General features: G+C 40.8%; 1 protein-coding gene across 2 annotated transcripts in view; it reads left to right on the plus strand.

The window, feature by feature from the left end:
• The first annotated feature begins 9456 nt into the window (after positions 1–9456).
• Positions 9457–15569, plus strand: part of LOC129656156 (guanylate-binding protein 4-like) — a 37490-nt gene continuing 31377 nt past the window's right edge. The window contains exons 1-2 of one of the 2 annotated variants that reach the window (XM_055586903.1): positions 9485–9557; positions 15305–15384. In XM_055586903.1, the coding sequence (XP_055442878.1) occupies positions 15382–15384 (3 nt within the window). In that variant the 5' untranslated portion in view covers positions 9485–9557; positions 15305–15381. Of the gene's footprint in view, positions 9558–15304; positions 15385–15569 lie in introns of both variants that reach the window. The other variant, XM_055586904.1, reaches the window with a different exon arrangement.

Raw genomic sequence — 15569 nt, forward strand, 5'->3', positions numbered from 1 at the left:
ACTTGATGGGGAGTGGCACATGAAGCTTCCCTTTCTTGCCCTGCAGCTCACCTCCTGCTGTGCAGCCAAGTTCCTAACAGACCATGGACCAGTACCAGTCTGCAGCAGGGAGTAAGGGGTGTTGGAGACCCCTGCCTGCCCTAGAGAGCTTTTATCAGTTCAGTTCAGTTGCTCAGTCATGTCCGACTCTTTGCGACCCCATGAATCGCAGCACGCCAGGCCTCCCTGTCCATCACCAACTCCCGGAGTTCACTTAGACTCACGTCCATCGAGTCAGTGATGCCATCCAGCCATCTCATTCTCTGTCGTCCCCTTCTCCTCCTGCCCCCAATCCCTCCCAGCATCAGTCTTTTCCAATGAGTCAACTCTTCTCATGAGGTGGCCAAAGTACTGGAGTTTCAGCTTTAGCATCATTCCTTCCAAAGAAATCCCAGGGCTGATCTCCTTCAGAATGGACTGGTTGGATCTCCTTTTACACTACCATCTAAATCAGTATGTCTCCCCAAATATCATATGTTGAAAAACTCATGCCCAATGTGCTGGTTTTGGTGGTGGGGCCTTTAGGAAGTGATTAGTTCATAAGCGCAGAACAATCATGAATGAGTGTAATGCTTACATGAACTCATACCATGTACCATGCCCATACCATACTCTTGCTATGGTAGTTGTATTTTTAGTCTTTTGAGGAACTTTCATACTGTTTTCCATAGTGGCTGCATCAATTTACATTCCTACCAATAGGTTACATATAAATGCTACATTTTAAAAGTCTTTTGCATTCACTTTAAAGGCACTGTTACTCTGTAGATTATTCTGGTTGACATTTTTCATTCAACACTTTAAAAGAGATGTTATTCCACTTTCTCCTAGCTTATGCAATTTCTAGCAATGTTTCTTTCCAAGCCTAGTTTTTGCTTTTTTGTATGTAATGTTTCTATTTTCACTGCTTGTCTTTAAGATTTTCTCTTCACAATTGGCTTTTATTACTAGTCTGTGGGGTGCAAGGCCATATGTATCTTATATTTGTTTTGTTTGGGGTTCTATGAACTTTGATTGGCCATTTGTCTCTTTTATTAATTTTGGGAAATTTTCTCTTCAAGTATTTTTCCTGCCTCTTTCTTTACTTCTTCTATTTTTATTTTTCCAATTGTGTGCACAAGAAATCTTTTGTTATTGTACTGGGGGATATCCTAAACTATTGAAGGCTCAGAATATTTTTTTTCTCTTTATTTCTGTGCTTCCATGTGGTTAATGACTATCGATCTATCTCAGATTGTATGGTTCTTTCCACCAAATTGTTGACATATTTTCTGTTAATTCCTTTAAAAGAATTCTTAGTCACTGATATTGTACTTTACTTTTATAGGATTTCCATTTAACTCTATTAATAGCATGCAGTCTTTAAAAAATTTTAATGTGTTCATGTGTGTTATTCACCTTTCCAATAGATTTTTCAACATAGTAATAGTGATTTCAAAGGCCCTGATTTTTCCACATTAGGTTTATTTCTGATATTGTTTCTGTTCTTTGTCTTATCTCATGATGCATAGTTTTAACTCGGGTTTTTTTGTTTGTTTGTTTCTTGTTTTTGCTTGACTCCATTTTTATTATATGCTTAGCACTGTAAAAAAAAAAGTGGATATTGAGATAATAAGATTTATATTTGAAAAATAGCACAACCTCTATTTTGGTTAGGATGATTGTGGGGGGCATTTAGTCAGTGTAGTAATTCATCTGTGCTGAGTTTTGTTGCTACACTCCATCAAGTCCACCACAAGCTTCACATTCCTCCAGCGGAATTCTATTTGTACTGGAAGACCTGAAGCACCAGAAGACTCTTTTAGTTTTGCTGTTCCATCCTCAACCTTTAGCAGACCCTGCATACTTGTCTTGTGGGCAGTCTCTGTGCTCTTGACCTATTCCAATGGTAGACTGCTGTTTTTGTTTTTGTTTATTTACTCACTGCAAGGCTTTGTTGAATGCCTGCATACTCTTAGGTTTTCCAGGTAAATCTGTTGCACCTCAAACCTTGAAAAGCTCAGTCAGTCTGCCCAACAAAGCTTACTGCATATCTCCTGCCCTGCATCTACTATTTCTTGTGATACTTGATGGAGGCCAATGGAAGATTTTATATGAGTATGTGTGAATTTCTCTTATGTCAAGGTTTATTGGGGATTCTGGCCATTGTGAAATATTCAGGAAGTTTATTAAAAATTTTGTTATTCTAATATCTATAATCAGATAAAAGATAACTTGTTTATGTGGCTCATCTTCTCAAAAGGGATTGCAACTCTTTGAAATTTCATTTTCTTGCTTTGTGACCTCACTCGGGATGAGTTTTTAAAAGCATGATTTTATATATTATTTGGATCTTTTTTTCTTTTCAGATTGAAGCAATGTTCTCTTGAGTCATTTTGGATTCTTAGTAGTTTGGAACATGTATCTCATTTCTCTTGATTAGTCACTCTAGCTTTACCAATTTCATAAACTACCAATTTTACAAACAGTTTGGTTGCTTTGACTCTCCTATTATATACTGGTTTTCTACTTCATTAAGTCTGTTTTGCTTTTATTTTGGTTTCTTCTACTTTTTCCTCATTTGGATCACTTGAAGAGATTGATATTTAGCTTGTTTTCTACTTTAATTCTTTACTAGTTTATGGCTTGAGGATATGAATTTCACTGAAATTAGTGATTTAACTGCATCTTGAAGTCTGAAATATAGTATTATCAGTATTGCTCATTTAAAAATATTTTCTATTTTTCAAAATAAAATCTTTGTGACCTATATATTATTTAGAATTGTAATATAAAAATATAAGAATCTTCAGTTTTCTTTTTGTCACTGTTTTATAAAATTGAAAAGTGAAAGTGTTAGTTGCTCAGTCGTGTCCAGCTCTTTGCAAACTCATGGACTATAGCCTGCCAGGCTTCTTTGTCCATGGATTCTCCAGGCAAATATAGTGGAATGGGCAGCCATTCCCTTCTACAGGGGATCTTCCCAGCCCAGGGATTGAACCTGAGTCTCCTGGATTTCAGGCAGATTCTTTACCACCTGAGCCACCAGGGAATATTTTTTTTTAACATAGTATTATGGTAAATTGGTATACTCTGCTTGACTTTAATTTGTTTACCTGAAAAAATATGTTTTATACAGTGTTTGATCACAATTATCAACATATTAAATATCTATTTGTTCAATTTGCTGATTATCCTCTTTAAATCTTTGGGCTTCTCTGGTGGCTCAGATGTTAAAGAATTTGCCTACAGTGCAGGAGATATGGGTTTGACCTCTGGGTCAGGAAGATTTCCCTGGAGAAGAAAGTGGCAACCCACACCAGTATTCTTGCCTGGAGAATTCCATGGACAGAGGAGCCTGATGAGTTACAGTCCATGGAGTTGCAAAGAGTCAGACATGACTGAGCAAATAACACGTCACTTCACCTCATGTCTTCAACACCATTACTGATTTTGTGTGTTTGTTCTATTAATTAATCTCTGAAGTGGGATAAGTGTGTCCTTAAAATTGTGACTTTCCCTATTCTTTCAGTTGTTACATTTCTCAATTTATTGGAAGCCATATTATAAAGTGAAAGTGAAAGTCATTCAGTCGTGTCCGACTCTTTGTGACCCCATGGACTGTATAGTCCATGGAATTCTCCAGGCCAGAATACTGCAGTGGGTAGCCTTTCCCTTCTCCAGGGGATCTTCCCAACCCAGGGATCGAACCCAGGTCTCCCACATTGCAGGTGGATTCTTTACCAGCTGAGCCACAAGGTACATACAAATACAAAAATATTATGTCTTCTATAAAGCTGAAATTGTCTTCAATTTTCTGCATGCCTATAGACAGGCATTTTTGCTCTTAAAATCTATTTTCATATGCTGCTATATGTATTACTCACACACACTGTAATCTGTTTTCATATAATACTCGTAGATACTTTGGTAATAGTATATATCATGTTCCAGAGCCAAACATATCTAAGTGGCCTTACAGTCTTCATCTAGAAACACAAATCTTTATATCCTAACTGACAACAACAAAAAGTTGATGAAAACAAGAGAGGAGATCCAGAGAGACCAAGACAAGACCAAGAGCAAGAGAGAGAAAAAAAATTTTTTTTCTTGGATCCAGGTAACTGAGAAATGATTAACTTTATTGGTTTTAGGTCATATACCTAATCTCTGCCTAAATCAATCTTGGTGGCTCAGGAATTACAGGGCCACAGTAATTTTCCCAGCTTGGATTCAAGTCTTGAATCTACTCAGTGTAGTCTCAGAATTCTAGAAAAATCTATCCCTGATATTGTCACATACATTTTTACAGTTACAACACGCTCTGCAGCTCCAAATACAGTGTCATTTTATTTTACAAAATAAGCATATGGCTATCAGACTAAGGATTTTTATACTGTTCTAGCTGATTTTGCAACTAGAGAAGTCTGCATAGGGAATATGTGCCAAAGCACTTGCTCCTGGGGAGTCTTGGCCATAGAGCTTTGAGACTACATTCTGCCTGTCCTTCCTTTCTCCTCATTGCCATCTGAAATAGAGATGGGATAGCCAAACCCTATCATGACTGAGCGACTTCACTTTCACTTTCATGCATTGGAGAAGGCGATGGCAACCCACTCCAGTGTTCTTGCCTGGAGAATCCCAGGGATGGGGGAGCCTGGTGGGCTTCCATCTATGGGGTCGCACAGAGTTGGACACGATTGAAGTGCCTTAGAAGCAGCAGCCAAACCCTGATTCACAGGGTTAAAAACCTGTAACAGAAACTGGTGACTAAGTGAAATTCTTGAGCTCCTGTTACAGAACAGCAGATAAGGGAACAGGTTGTTTGAAAACAGGGGCGGTGGCTGAGAGTGCCAGGCTGCGGAGGCGCAGGAACAGCTGAGAGGAGCTACCCAAGTCCGAGGTCAGTGGCAGCGGCAGGGAGGAGCAACCACATGTCCAAGGAGCGGTGGCTGCGCAGGCGCAGGAGGGCCTAGAGGAGCTATCCCACGTTGAAGGTCAGAAGGGGCCACGGTGAGGAAATACCCCTTGTCCAAGATAAGGAACAGCAGCTGCGCTTTGCTGGAGCAGCCATGAAGAGTTACCCTATGCCCAAGGTAAGAGAAACCCAAGGAAGACAGTAGGTGTTGCAAGTGGGCATCAGAGGTCAGGCACACTGAAACCATACTCACAGAAAACTAGTCAATCTAATCACACTAGGACCATAGCCTTTCTAACTCAATGAAACTAAGCCATGCCTGTGGGGCAACCCAAGAGGGGCGGGTCAGGTGGAGAGATCTGACAGAATGTGGTCCACTGGAGAAGGGAATGGCAAACCACTTCAGTATTCTTGCCTTGAGAACCCCATGAACAGTATGAAAAGGCAAAATGATAGGATACTGAAAGAGAAACTCCCCAGGTCAGTAGGTGCCCAATATGCTACTGGAGATCAGTGGAGAAATAACTCCAGAAAGAATGAAGGGATGGAGCCAAAGCAAAAACAATACCCACCTGTGGATGTGACTGGTGATAGAAGCAAGGTCCGATGCTGTAAAGAGCAATATTGCATAGGACCTGGAATGTCAGGTCCATGAATCAGGGCAATTGGAAGTGGTTAAACAGGAGATGGCAAGCATGAACATCGAAATTTTAGGAATCAGTGAACTAAAATGGACCGGAATGGGTGAATTTAATTCAGATGACCATTATATCTACTACTGCAGGCAGGAATCCCTCAGAAGAAATGAAGTAGCCATCATGGTCAACAAAAGAGTCCGAAATGCAGTACTTGGATGCAATCCCAAAAACGACAGAATGATCTCTGTTCATTTGCAAGGCAAACCATTCAATATCACAGTAATCCAAGTCTATGCCCCAACCAGTAACACTGAAGAAGCTGAAGTTGAACGGTTCTATGAAGACCTCTAAGGCCTTTTAGAACTAACACCCAAAAAAGATGTCCTTATCATTATAGGAGACTGGAATGCAAAAGTAGGAAGTCAAGAAACGCCTGGAGTAACAGGCAAATTTGGCATAGAAATACGGAATGTGGCAGGGCAAAGACTAATAGAATTTTGCCAAGAAAATACACTGGTCATAACAAACACTCTCTTCTAACAACACAAGAGAAGACTCTACACATGGACATCACCAGATGGTCAACACCGAAATCAGATTGATTATATTCTTTGCAGCCAAAGATGGAGAAGCTCTATACAGTCAGCAAAAACAAGACCAGGAGCTGACTGTGGCTCAGATCATGAACTCCTTATTGCCAAATTCAGACTTAAATTGAAAAAAGTAGGGAAAACCACTAAACCATGCAGGTATGACCTAAATCAAATCCCTTATGATTATACAGTGGAAGTGAGAAATAGATTTAAAGGCCTAGATCTGATAGATAGAGTGCCTGATGAACTATGGAATGAGGTTCGTGACATTGTACAGGAGACAGGGATCAAGACCATCCCCATGGAAAAGAAATGCAAAAAAGCAAAATGGCTGTCTGGGGAGGCCTTACAAATAGCTGTGAAAAGAAGAGAAGTGAAAAGCAAAGGAGAAAAGAAAAGATATAAGCATATGAATGCAGAGTTCTAAAGAATAACAAGGAGAGATAAGAAAGCCTTCCTCGGCGATCAATGCAAAGAAATAGAAGAAAACAACAGAATGGGAAAGGCTAGAGATCTCTTCAAGAAAATTAGAGATACCAAGGGAACATTTCATGCAAAGATGGGCTCGATAAAGGACAGAAATGGTATGGACCTAACAGAAGCAGAAGATATTAAGAAGAGGTGGCAAGAATACACAGGAGAACTGTACAGAAAAGACCTTCACGACCCAGATAATCACGAAGGTGTGATCACTGACCTAGAGCCAGACATCCTGGAATGTGAAGTCAAGTGGGCCTTAGAAAGCATCACTACGAACAAAGCTAGTGGAGGTGATGGAATTTCAGTTAAGCTATTTCAAATCTTGAAAGATGATGCTGTGAAAGTACTGCACTCAATATGCCAGCACATTTGGAAAACTCAGCAGTGGCCACAGGGCTGGAAAAGGTCAGTTTGCATTCCAATCCCAAAGAAAGGAAATGCCAAAGAATGCTTAGACTACCACACAATTGCACTCATCTCACATGCTAGTAAAGTAATGCTCAAAATTCTCCAAGCCAGGCTTCAGCAATATGTGAACCATGAACTTCCTGATGTTCAAGCTGGTTTTAGAAAAGGCAGAGGAACCAGAGATCAAATTGCCAACATCTGCTGGATCATGGAAAAAGCAAGATAGTTCCAGAAAAACATCTATTTCTGCTTTATTGACTAGGTTAAAGCCTTTGACTGTGTGGATCACAATAAACTATAGAAAATTCTGAAAGAGATGGGAATACTAGACCACCTGACCTGCCTCTTGAGAAATCTGTATGCAGCTCAGAAGCAACAGTTAGAACTGGACATGGAACAACAGACTGGTTCCAAATAGGAAAAGGAGTACATCAAGGCTGTATATTGTCACCCTGCTTATTTAACTTATATGCAGAGTACATCATGAGAAAGGCTGGGCTGGAGAAAGCACAAGCTGGAATTAAGATTGCTGGGAGAAATATCAATAACCTCAGATATGCAGATGACACCACCCTTATGGCAGAAAGTGAAGAGGAACTCAAAAGCCTCTTGATGAAAGTGAAAGTGGAGAGTGAAAAAGTTGGCTTAAAGCTCAACATTCAGAAAACAAAGATCATGGCATCCGGTCCCATCACTTCATGGGAAATAGGTGGGGAAACAGTAGAAAAGTGTTGGACTTTGTTTTGGGGGGCTCCAAAATCACTACAGATGGTGACTGCAGCCATGAAATTAAAAGATGCTTACTCCTTGGAAGGAAAGTTATGACCAACCTAGATAGCATATTTAAAAGCAGAGACATTACTTTGCCAACAAAGGTCCATCTAGTCAAGGCTAATATTTTTCCTGTGGTCATGTATGGATGTGAGAGTTGGACTGTGAAGAAGGCTGAACACTGAAGGATTGATGCTTTTGAACTGTGGTGTTGGAGAGACTCTTGAGAATCCCTTGGAGTGCAAGGAGATCCAACCAGTCCATTCTGAAGCAGATCAGCCCTGGGGTTTCTTTGGAAGGAATGATGCTAAAGCTGAAATTCCAGTACTTTGGCCACCTGATGCGAAGAGTTGACTCATTGGAAAAGACTCTGATGCTGGGAGGGATTGGGGGCAGGAGGAGAAGGGGACAACAGAGAATGAGATGGTTGGATGGCATCACTGACTCAATGGACGTGAGTCTGAGTGAACTCCGGGAGTTGTTGATGGACAGGGAGGGCTGGTGTGCTGCGATTCATGGGGTTGCAAAGAGTTGGACATGACTGAGTGACTGAACTGAATTGTAACCCAACAAAATTGGCTGATACCAGGTCAAAGCAATACAGCTCATCAGAATCTGTGCAGAAGAGACCTGCTTGTCCCATAGGCGACCCACCATCATCACAGCCCAAAATTCACCAACCTGTTTCACACAAAATCCTCTGTATTTGCACATGTCCCATGAAGAAGCATGTAACCCAGATAAACTTGCACAGAATACCAATTATCTCTTTTCCTTACCAACAATCACCTTTCTCTAAGGCATAAGACCATTCTGCTTCTTTTTCCTGTTAATTTTCTAAGCCCCTGTCCTCTTGGAAGGCAGACCTGAGACTTGTTCTCTTACCTCCTTACTGGGTTGCCTCTGCTGCAAACCTTGGTATCTCAATGTTTTGGCTTGTAGCTCCTTGGGCAAAAGAACCTGGTTCCCTAACAGTAGCAGTCAAGCTTTTAATTTGTAGGGTAGTACAACACCTTAGGATACAGAAAAGAATGGAAGAAATCTTAATCAACCCCCAAACCCCAAAGATGGATCCCCCTTAGTAAAAGAACAGAGAAAAAAAAAAAAAAAGTGAGTATTTCTGGGCTATAAAATCAAGGATTAAATACACAGGTTCCTCTGTCCATGGAATTCTCCAGGCAAGAACACTGGAGTGGGTTGCCATTTCCTTCTCCAGTGAAGAAAGAAACCACTGAGTTAAAAAGAAAATAGTTTTTTAAAAAGGAAAGGGAAAAAGAAACGAATTAAAGACTTTTCAACTGAAGAAAAATTAATAATCAAACCTCTTCTTTCACAAAAACACCCCTGAGAGAAAGGCTGTTGAACTCTCATCCTACCATTATTTGGATCCCATTCACTATGGGGTCAGGAATGCCTAAGTCACCTGTGGAGGAGGGACGAAGTTGGGTTTACCCAGCCAGGCAGGGAGGAACCCTTGTCTCCCTGGCTTTCCTGGAAGGCATTTGGGTTACTGCCTCCAGGAAAGAAAAAAAAAAAAAAAAAAATACAAGTCCTTCTGTCCTTTCGATTTCAATTCTCATAAACCCCACCCACACCGGATGACTTTTAATAACCAACTGGCTTTTCAGCTGCTGAATATAAGAGCAGTTTCCAGAGGAGCCAGAAGCAAGAGGAACCCTAGGGGTGATCCTGAGCAGCTGACTTGACTCTCAGCTGCAGTGTCTGCTCCAAGTAAGTTTGCTCCTAAACTTGACCTTCCAAGTACTCTTCTATTAAATAAGGACAATAAAATCCCCCAGTGCAGGCCCTATCCTGGGGGAGGGGAGGCGAAAATGGCCCCGTGGGATCAGAGCTTAGCTCAAGCAGCTCAGAGTTGGTTGGCTTTGAGGCATGTCACCCTGATGCTCTGCTCCTCCTGGAGCATGTAGCAGTTGCTGTTGTTCAGCTGCTAAGATGGTGTCCGACTCTTTGCGACCCCATGGGCTGCAGCACCCTAGCCTTCACTACCTCCTGGAGTTTGCTCAAACTCATGTCCATTGAGTCCATGATGCCATCCAACCATTTCATCCTCTGTCACCCCTTCTGCTTCGGCCCTCAATCTTTCCCAGCATCAGAGTCTTTTCCAATATGTTGGCTTTTCACATCAGGTAGCCAAAATATTGGAGCTTTAGCTTCAGCAACAGTCCTTCCATGAATATTCAGAATTGAAGTCCTTTAGGATTGACTGGTTTGATCTCCTTGTTGTCCAAGGGAACCCCCTAAGCAGGGCTGGAGCAAAAAGTCCGGCATGGGACAAGAAGGGGAGTATGCTTCATCTTCTGAGAAGAAGGGGCTGAAGTCCTTTTTAGGACTGAGGGCCCAACTCCCAGCCCCCTCGCAGAAGCCCTGGGTACAGTCTCCTCCTCCAGCCCCCTCCATCATGACTGCATCCCGCTGGGCACTGGTGGTAGTCCACAATTTAAATCCTAACAGATTAACAGTGGATTTTTTTTCCTCTTAACATTCAATATTCTGAATAATACAAAACTGTATTATTTGAAATAATTTAATCTCATTCTTAATAAAAAAAATACTTACTGTAAGCCAATTCGTGTTTATTTACCATGCATTTTTTTAAAAATACCTGGCCCGTGCAAATACTGCCTCTTATAACTTCTGATGCTTGCTGAAAATACAGAGTGTGGGGTACTTTTAACTATCACTTCAGATAACTCTACTGAATAATAACCATTGGAAACTGTTCATCATCTTCTGCCATCTAGTAACACTATTTCATTCTATTTAGTTTTGAAGTTTCTTGGTTTGAAAACCTCAGAATATTTTTAATTAAAAAAAAAAAAAACCATGGTAAACTTATGAACTCCTACCAAAGCTTTATGAATATTCTGACTCAGAAGTGAATGCTACTATTCCTGTTGCTTAAAACTGTTCACCTTAAAAATAGTGATTTTTCAAGTAAAAATGGGTTTACTCAGGAATAGCAGGGGAATTGTCATTTGGGACAAGCAAGCTGTAGCAAAAGACATGGGGCAAATTCAACCAAGAAAAAGAGGAAGTTTCTCTGTCTTATTTTATAGAGAAAAGTAGTAAGTTGGGAAGGATTGTTTTAAAAGAGACCATTGGGGGAAAGTGAGAGTTCAAGGTAATGACCCTTTTTCCTTGGCTGGGTTGCTGGGGTTCTCCTGGGTTCTTCTAGGAGATGTGAGGCATACTTTTTCCTGTTGGGGACTCTCACTGGAGTATCTCCGGTTGAAGATTTTTTCCCTGGGGTTTGTGATTGTCAATTCTCATAACTGATCTCCAGTGGTACTGTGTGAGAGCTCTTCTTTCTGGCCTGCTGATTCTATTCGAGTGAAGTTTCCTTTTATTAATTTTCACCTAACACAGAAGCAAAAGTTCATTTTACTGCTCTATCTCTGCTCCCAATCCACTGTAGGAAAAAAAAAAAAAAAAAAAGAGTAAGAGAGAGTGAGAGAAGGAGAAATTTTAGAGAGGAATTCTTTTGAGCAAATTCATGTTTTTCCCTGAGAGATTTTAGATAACTTATATTTCTTGGCAAATTGCAACTTACAGAATGCACCAACACATTATAGCATATCGTCCAAACTATTTACTGTTGAAGTCATACATTAATGCAGGAAAAGTTTCTAAAACTTTCTGAGAACTTATATCTTACCATCTGTATAGTAATGAATCAGGCAGGAATTACTGTTTTTCCTATCACACTGGTAAGAAAATGGAGGCTTTGCACGTAAGTTCCTTTTTCAAGGTTTCAACAGACAATAAGTGACTTGAACCCTCAGGTTTGAACCCTGGCAGCTCAACTCCAGAACCTGTACTTGGACATCTCGGGGCAGCTTTCAGCTCCTCCAGCCTGACTCTTCCCCTGTTGCTGTTCTCCCTCTCAGTTGTTACTGCTTGGGCCTCCCAGCCTGCTCATCTTCCTCTTGGGCTGTGTCCTCCCACTGCTGCAACCAGGGAAGGAAGTGTCACTTTCTCAGGCCAAAGCCAACTCTCCCCTTTCATTCAGAAATTACCCTCCCAGTCTTCAGAGACACACAATTGTAAAATTATATAGGATTGACTATGTGCTTGTATAATTTTAAGAGTATGGTAAGCATTATGAGATATGTAATCCTCCTAATGACCCCACTACCTACATGGATCACAGGCTTGTTGTCATGGTGAAGGGACATCACCAGATAGTCAATACTGAAATCAGAGTGATATATTCTTTGCAGCCCGTATTGGATGAGCTCTATACAGTCAGCAAAAACAAGACCTAGAGCTGACTGTGGCTCAGATCGTGAGCTCTTTATTGAAAAGATAAGGCTTAAATTGAAGAAAGTAGTGAAAACTGCTAGTCCATTAGGTATGACCTAAATAAAATCCCTTAGGATTATACATTGTTTTGGTTTGTGACCTTATGGACTGTAGCCTGCCAGGCTCCTCTGTGCATGGGATTATTCTCCAGGCAAGAATACTAGAGTGGGTTGCCAATTCCTTCTCCAGGGGATGTTCCCAACCCAGAAATTGAATGCAGATCTCCTGCTTTGTAGGCAGATTCTTTACTGACTGCTCTATGAGGGAAGCCCTTGATTATACACTGGAGGTGATAAATAGATACAAAGGATTAGATCTGATACAATACCTGAAGAACTATGGACAGAGATTCATAACACTGTAGAGGAGGAAATGACAAAAACAATCCCTCCCCCTCCCCCCGCAAAAAAAAGAAATGCAAAAAGCAAAGTGGTTGTCTGAGGAGGCCTTACAAGTAGCTGAGAAAAGAAAAGATGTGAAAGGCAAGGGAGAAAGGAAAAGATAAACCCAACTGAATGCAGAGTTTTAGAGAATAACAAGGAGAAATAAAAAAGCGTTCTTAAGTGAACAATGCAAAGAAATAGAGGAAAACAATAGAATGGTAAAGACTACAGATCTCTTCAAGAAAATTGGAGATATCGAAAGAACCATTTCATGCAAACATGGGGACAATTAAGGACAGAAGAAGTAAGGACATAACAGAAGCAGAAGAGATTAAGAAGAAGTGGCAAGAATACACAGAAGACCTACACACAAAAAAACTTAATGTCCTAGATAACCACGATGGAGTGATCACTCACCTAGAGTCAGATATCCTGGAGTGTGAAGTCAAGTGGGCCTTAGGAAGCATTACTACGAACTAGTGGAGGTGATGAAATTCCAGCTGAGGTATTTCAAATCCCAAAGGGTGGTGCTATTAAAGTGCTGCACTCAATATATCAGCAAATTTGGAAACCCAGCAGTGGCTCCAGGACTGGAAAAGGTCAGTTTTCATTCCAGTACAAAAGAAGGGCAATGCCAAAGATTGCTCAAACTATTGTCCACTCTCTCTCATTTCACATGCTACCAAGGTAATGCTCAAAACCCTTCAAGCTTGGCTTCAGCCGTACATGAAATAAGAACTTTCAGATGTACAAACTGGATTTAGAAAAGGGAGAGGAACCAGGGATCAAATTGCCAACATCTGTTGGATCATAGAAAAAGCAAGGGAATTAAAAAAAAAAAAATCTACTTCATTGACTATGTTAAAGCCTTTGACTGTGTAGATCATAAAGAATCATGGAAAATTCTTCAAGAGACATGAATATCAGACCACCTTAAATGCCTCCTGAGAAACCTTGAGTGTGCAAGTCAAGAAGCAACAGTTAGAACTGGACATGGAACAATGGACGGGTTCAAAATTGGGAAAGGATGATGACAAGGCTTTATATTGACACCCCACTTATTTATTAATAATGTATATGCAGAGTACATCATGCAAAATGCTGTTTTGGATGAATCACAAGCTGGAATCAAGATTGCCAGGAGAAATATCAACAGCCTCAGATATGCAGATGATACCACTCTAATGGCAGAAATTGAAGAGGAACTAAAGAGTCTCTTCATGAGGGTGAAAGAGGAGAGTGAAAAAGCTGACATAACTCATTCAGAAAACTAAAATCATGGCATCCAGTCGAAGCAGTGACAGATTTTATTTTCATGGGCTCTAAAATCACTGCAGATAGTGACTGCAGTCATGAAATTAAAAAAAACACTTGCTCCTTGCAAGGAAAGCTATGACAACTTAGACAACATATTAAAAGGCAGAGATGTCACTTTGCCAAAAAAGGTGTGTATAGTCAAAGCTATGGTTTATCCAGTAGTCATGTATGGATGTGATAGTTGGACCATAAAGAAGACTGAGTGCCAAAAAAATTATGCTTTCAAATTGTGGTGCTGGAGAAGACTCTTGAGAGTCCCTTGTACTGCAAGGAGATCAAACCAGTCAATCCTAAAGGAAATCAACCCTGAATATTCATTGGAAGGACTGATGCTGAAGCTGAAGCTCCAATACTTTGGCCACCTGATGCAAAATGCCACCTAGAAAAGACCCTGATGCTGGGAAAGATTTAGGGCAGGAAGAGAAGGAATGATAGAGGATGAAATGGTTAGATAGCATCACTGACTCAATGGACATGATTTTGAACAAACTCCGGGTGATAGTGAAGGACAAAGAAGCCTAGCATGCTGTAGTTGGACACAACTTAGCAACTGAACAACAACGACCTTAAGGACAGATTGATCTTTACTTTTCATGTCACCACTTTCCAGAAGAGAAACTTGAGGCACAGAAAAATTAATCTTCCCAGTCATCACACAGTTCATAAAGTATGGCAGCATGTGGACGTTGCTTAGTATAGTCTTTGAGAAAATAAAGGGACAATCCAAGCCCTCTGACTGCTACTGCAGTCTGACTCTTGAGATCATGAAACACCCTACCATTGTAATGAAATTATTTAAAGTAGAAGCTAGCCCAGATGTGAGACTCTGACATATCTAGGCAGATCTGAAAATACCCTGGTTGCTTGCTTCTCCTCTCTATCTGCTTAAGAAATGTCCTACAATTTCTGTTAATAAATTAATTCTACATGAACAACATTGTGTAGGTACCTTAAATTCTGTTGTGTTTGTTTGAGAGGAAGCTGCATTCTTTACCTCAATTTCTTTCTCTCACCGTCCCTCCTCTTCCAGCCTGTTCCTGCTCACACTGCTTCCCTGCATCTGTCTGTCCTCATCAAAGGATGAGGACACTGATCACCTTCATCTTTCCTTTATTGTCAAGGTCTTCCCTGGATACTCTCTCCATAAATTCAACCCACAGTGTTTCATAGGCCATTGCCCTCTCATGTGCATATAGGGCTTCCCAGGTGGCTCAGTATTAAAGAATCTGCCTACCAATGCAGGAGACATGGGTTTGTTCCCTGGGTTGGGAAGCTCTCCTGGAGTAGTAAGTGGCAATCCACTCCAGTATTCTTGCCTGGAAAATCCCAAGGACAGAGAATGCTAGCAAGCTACAGACCATGGGGTGGCAAAGAGTTGGATATGACTGAGCATGTACAAGCCTTACATATACATATATTGGTTTTACTTTCTATATTATCTGTTTCCTCCACTAGAATAGAGTACCGTGAGGCAGAGATTTCTATCCATTTTCTTCAGTTTGATATTGAGCCCCTGGAACCGTGTTCAGCACATGGTAGGTTCTCAGTGAATATTTGTACAATTAATGAGTGACCAAATCATTCTGACACTCCAGAAATCATCTCTGAACACTCCTCATCTCCTTCATGTCCCATCTGCCTCTGTGTACCCCCAAAATGTTAGTGTTTTCAAGGTTCCATCATCAATACTTTGTTTTCTCATTCTGTTCACTATAGGGCT

Source organism: Bubalus kerabau, chromosome 6 (genome assembly GCF_029407905.1).
Source record: "Bubalus kerabau isolate K-KA32 ecotype Philippines breed swamp buffalo chromosome 6, PCC_UOA_SB_1v2, whole genome shotgun sequence".
Taxonomy (NCBI): Eukaryota; Metazoa; Chordata; class Mammalia; order Artiodactyla; family Bovidae; genus Bubalus; species Bubalus kerabau.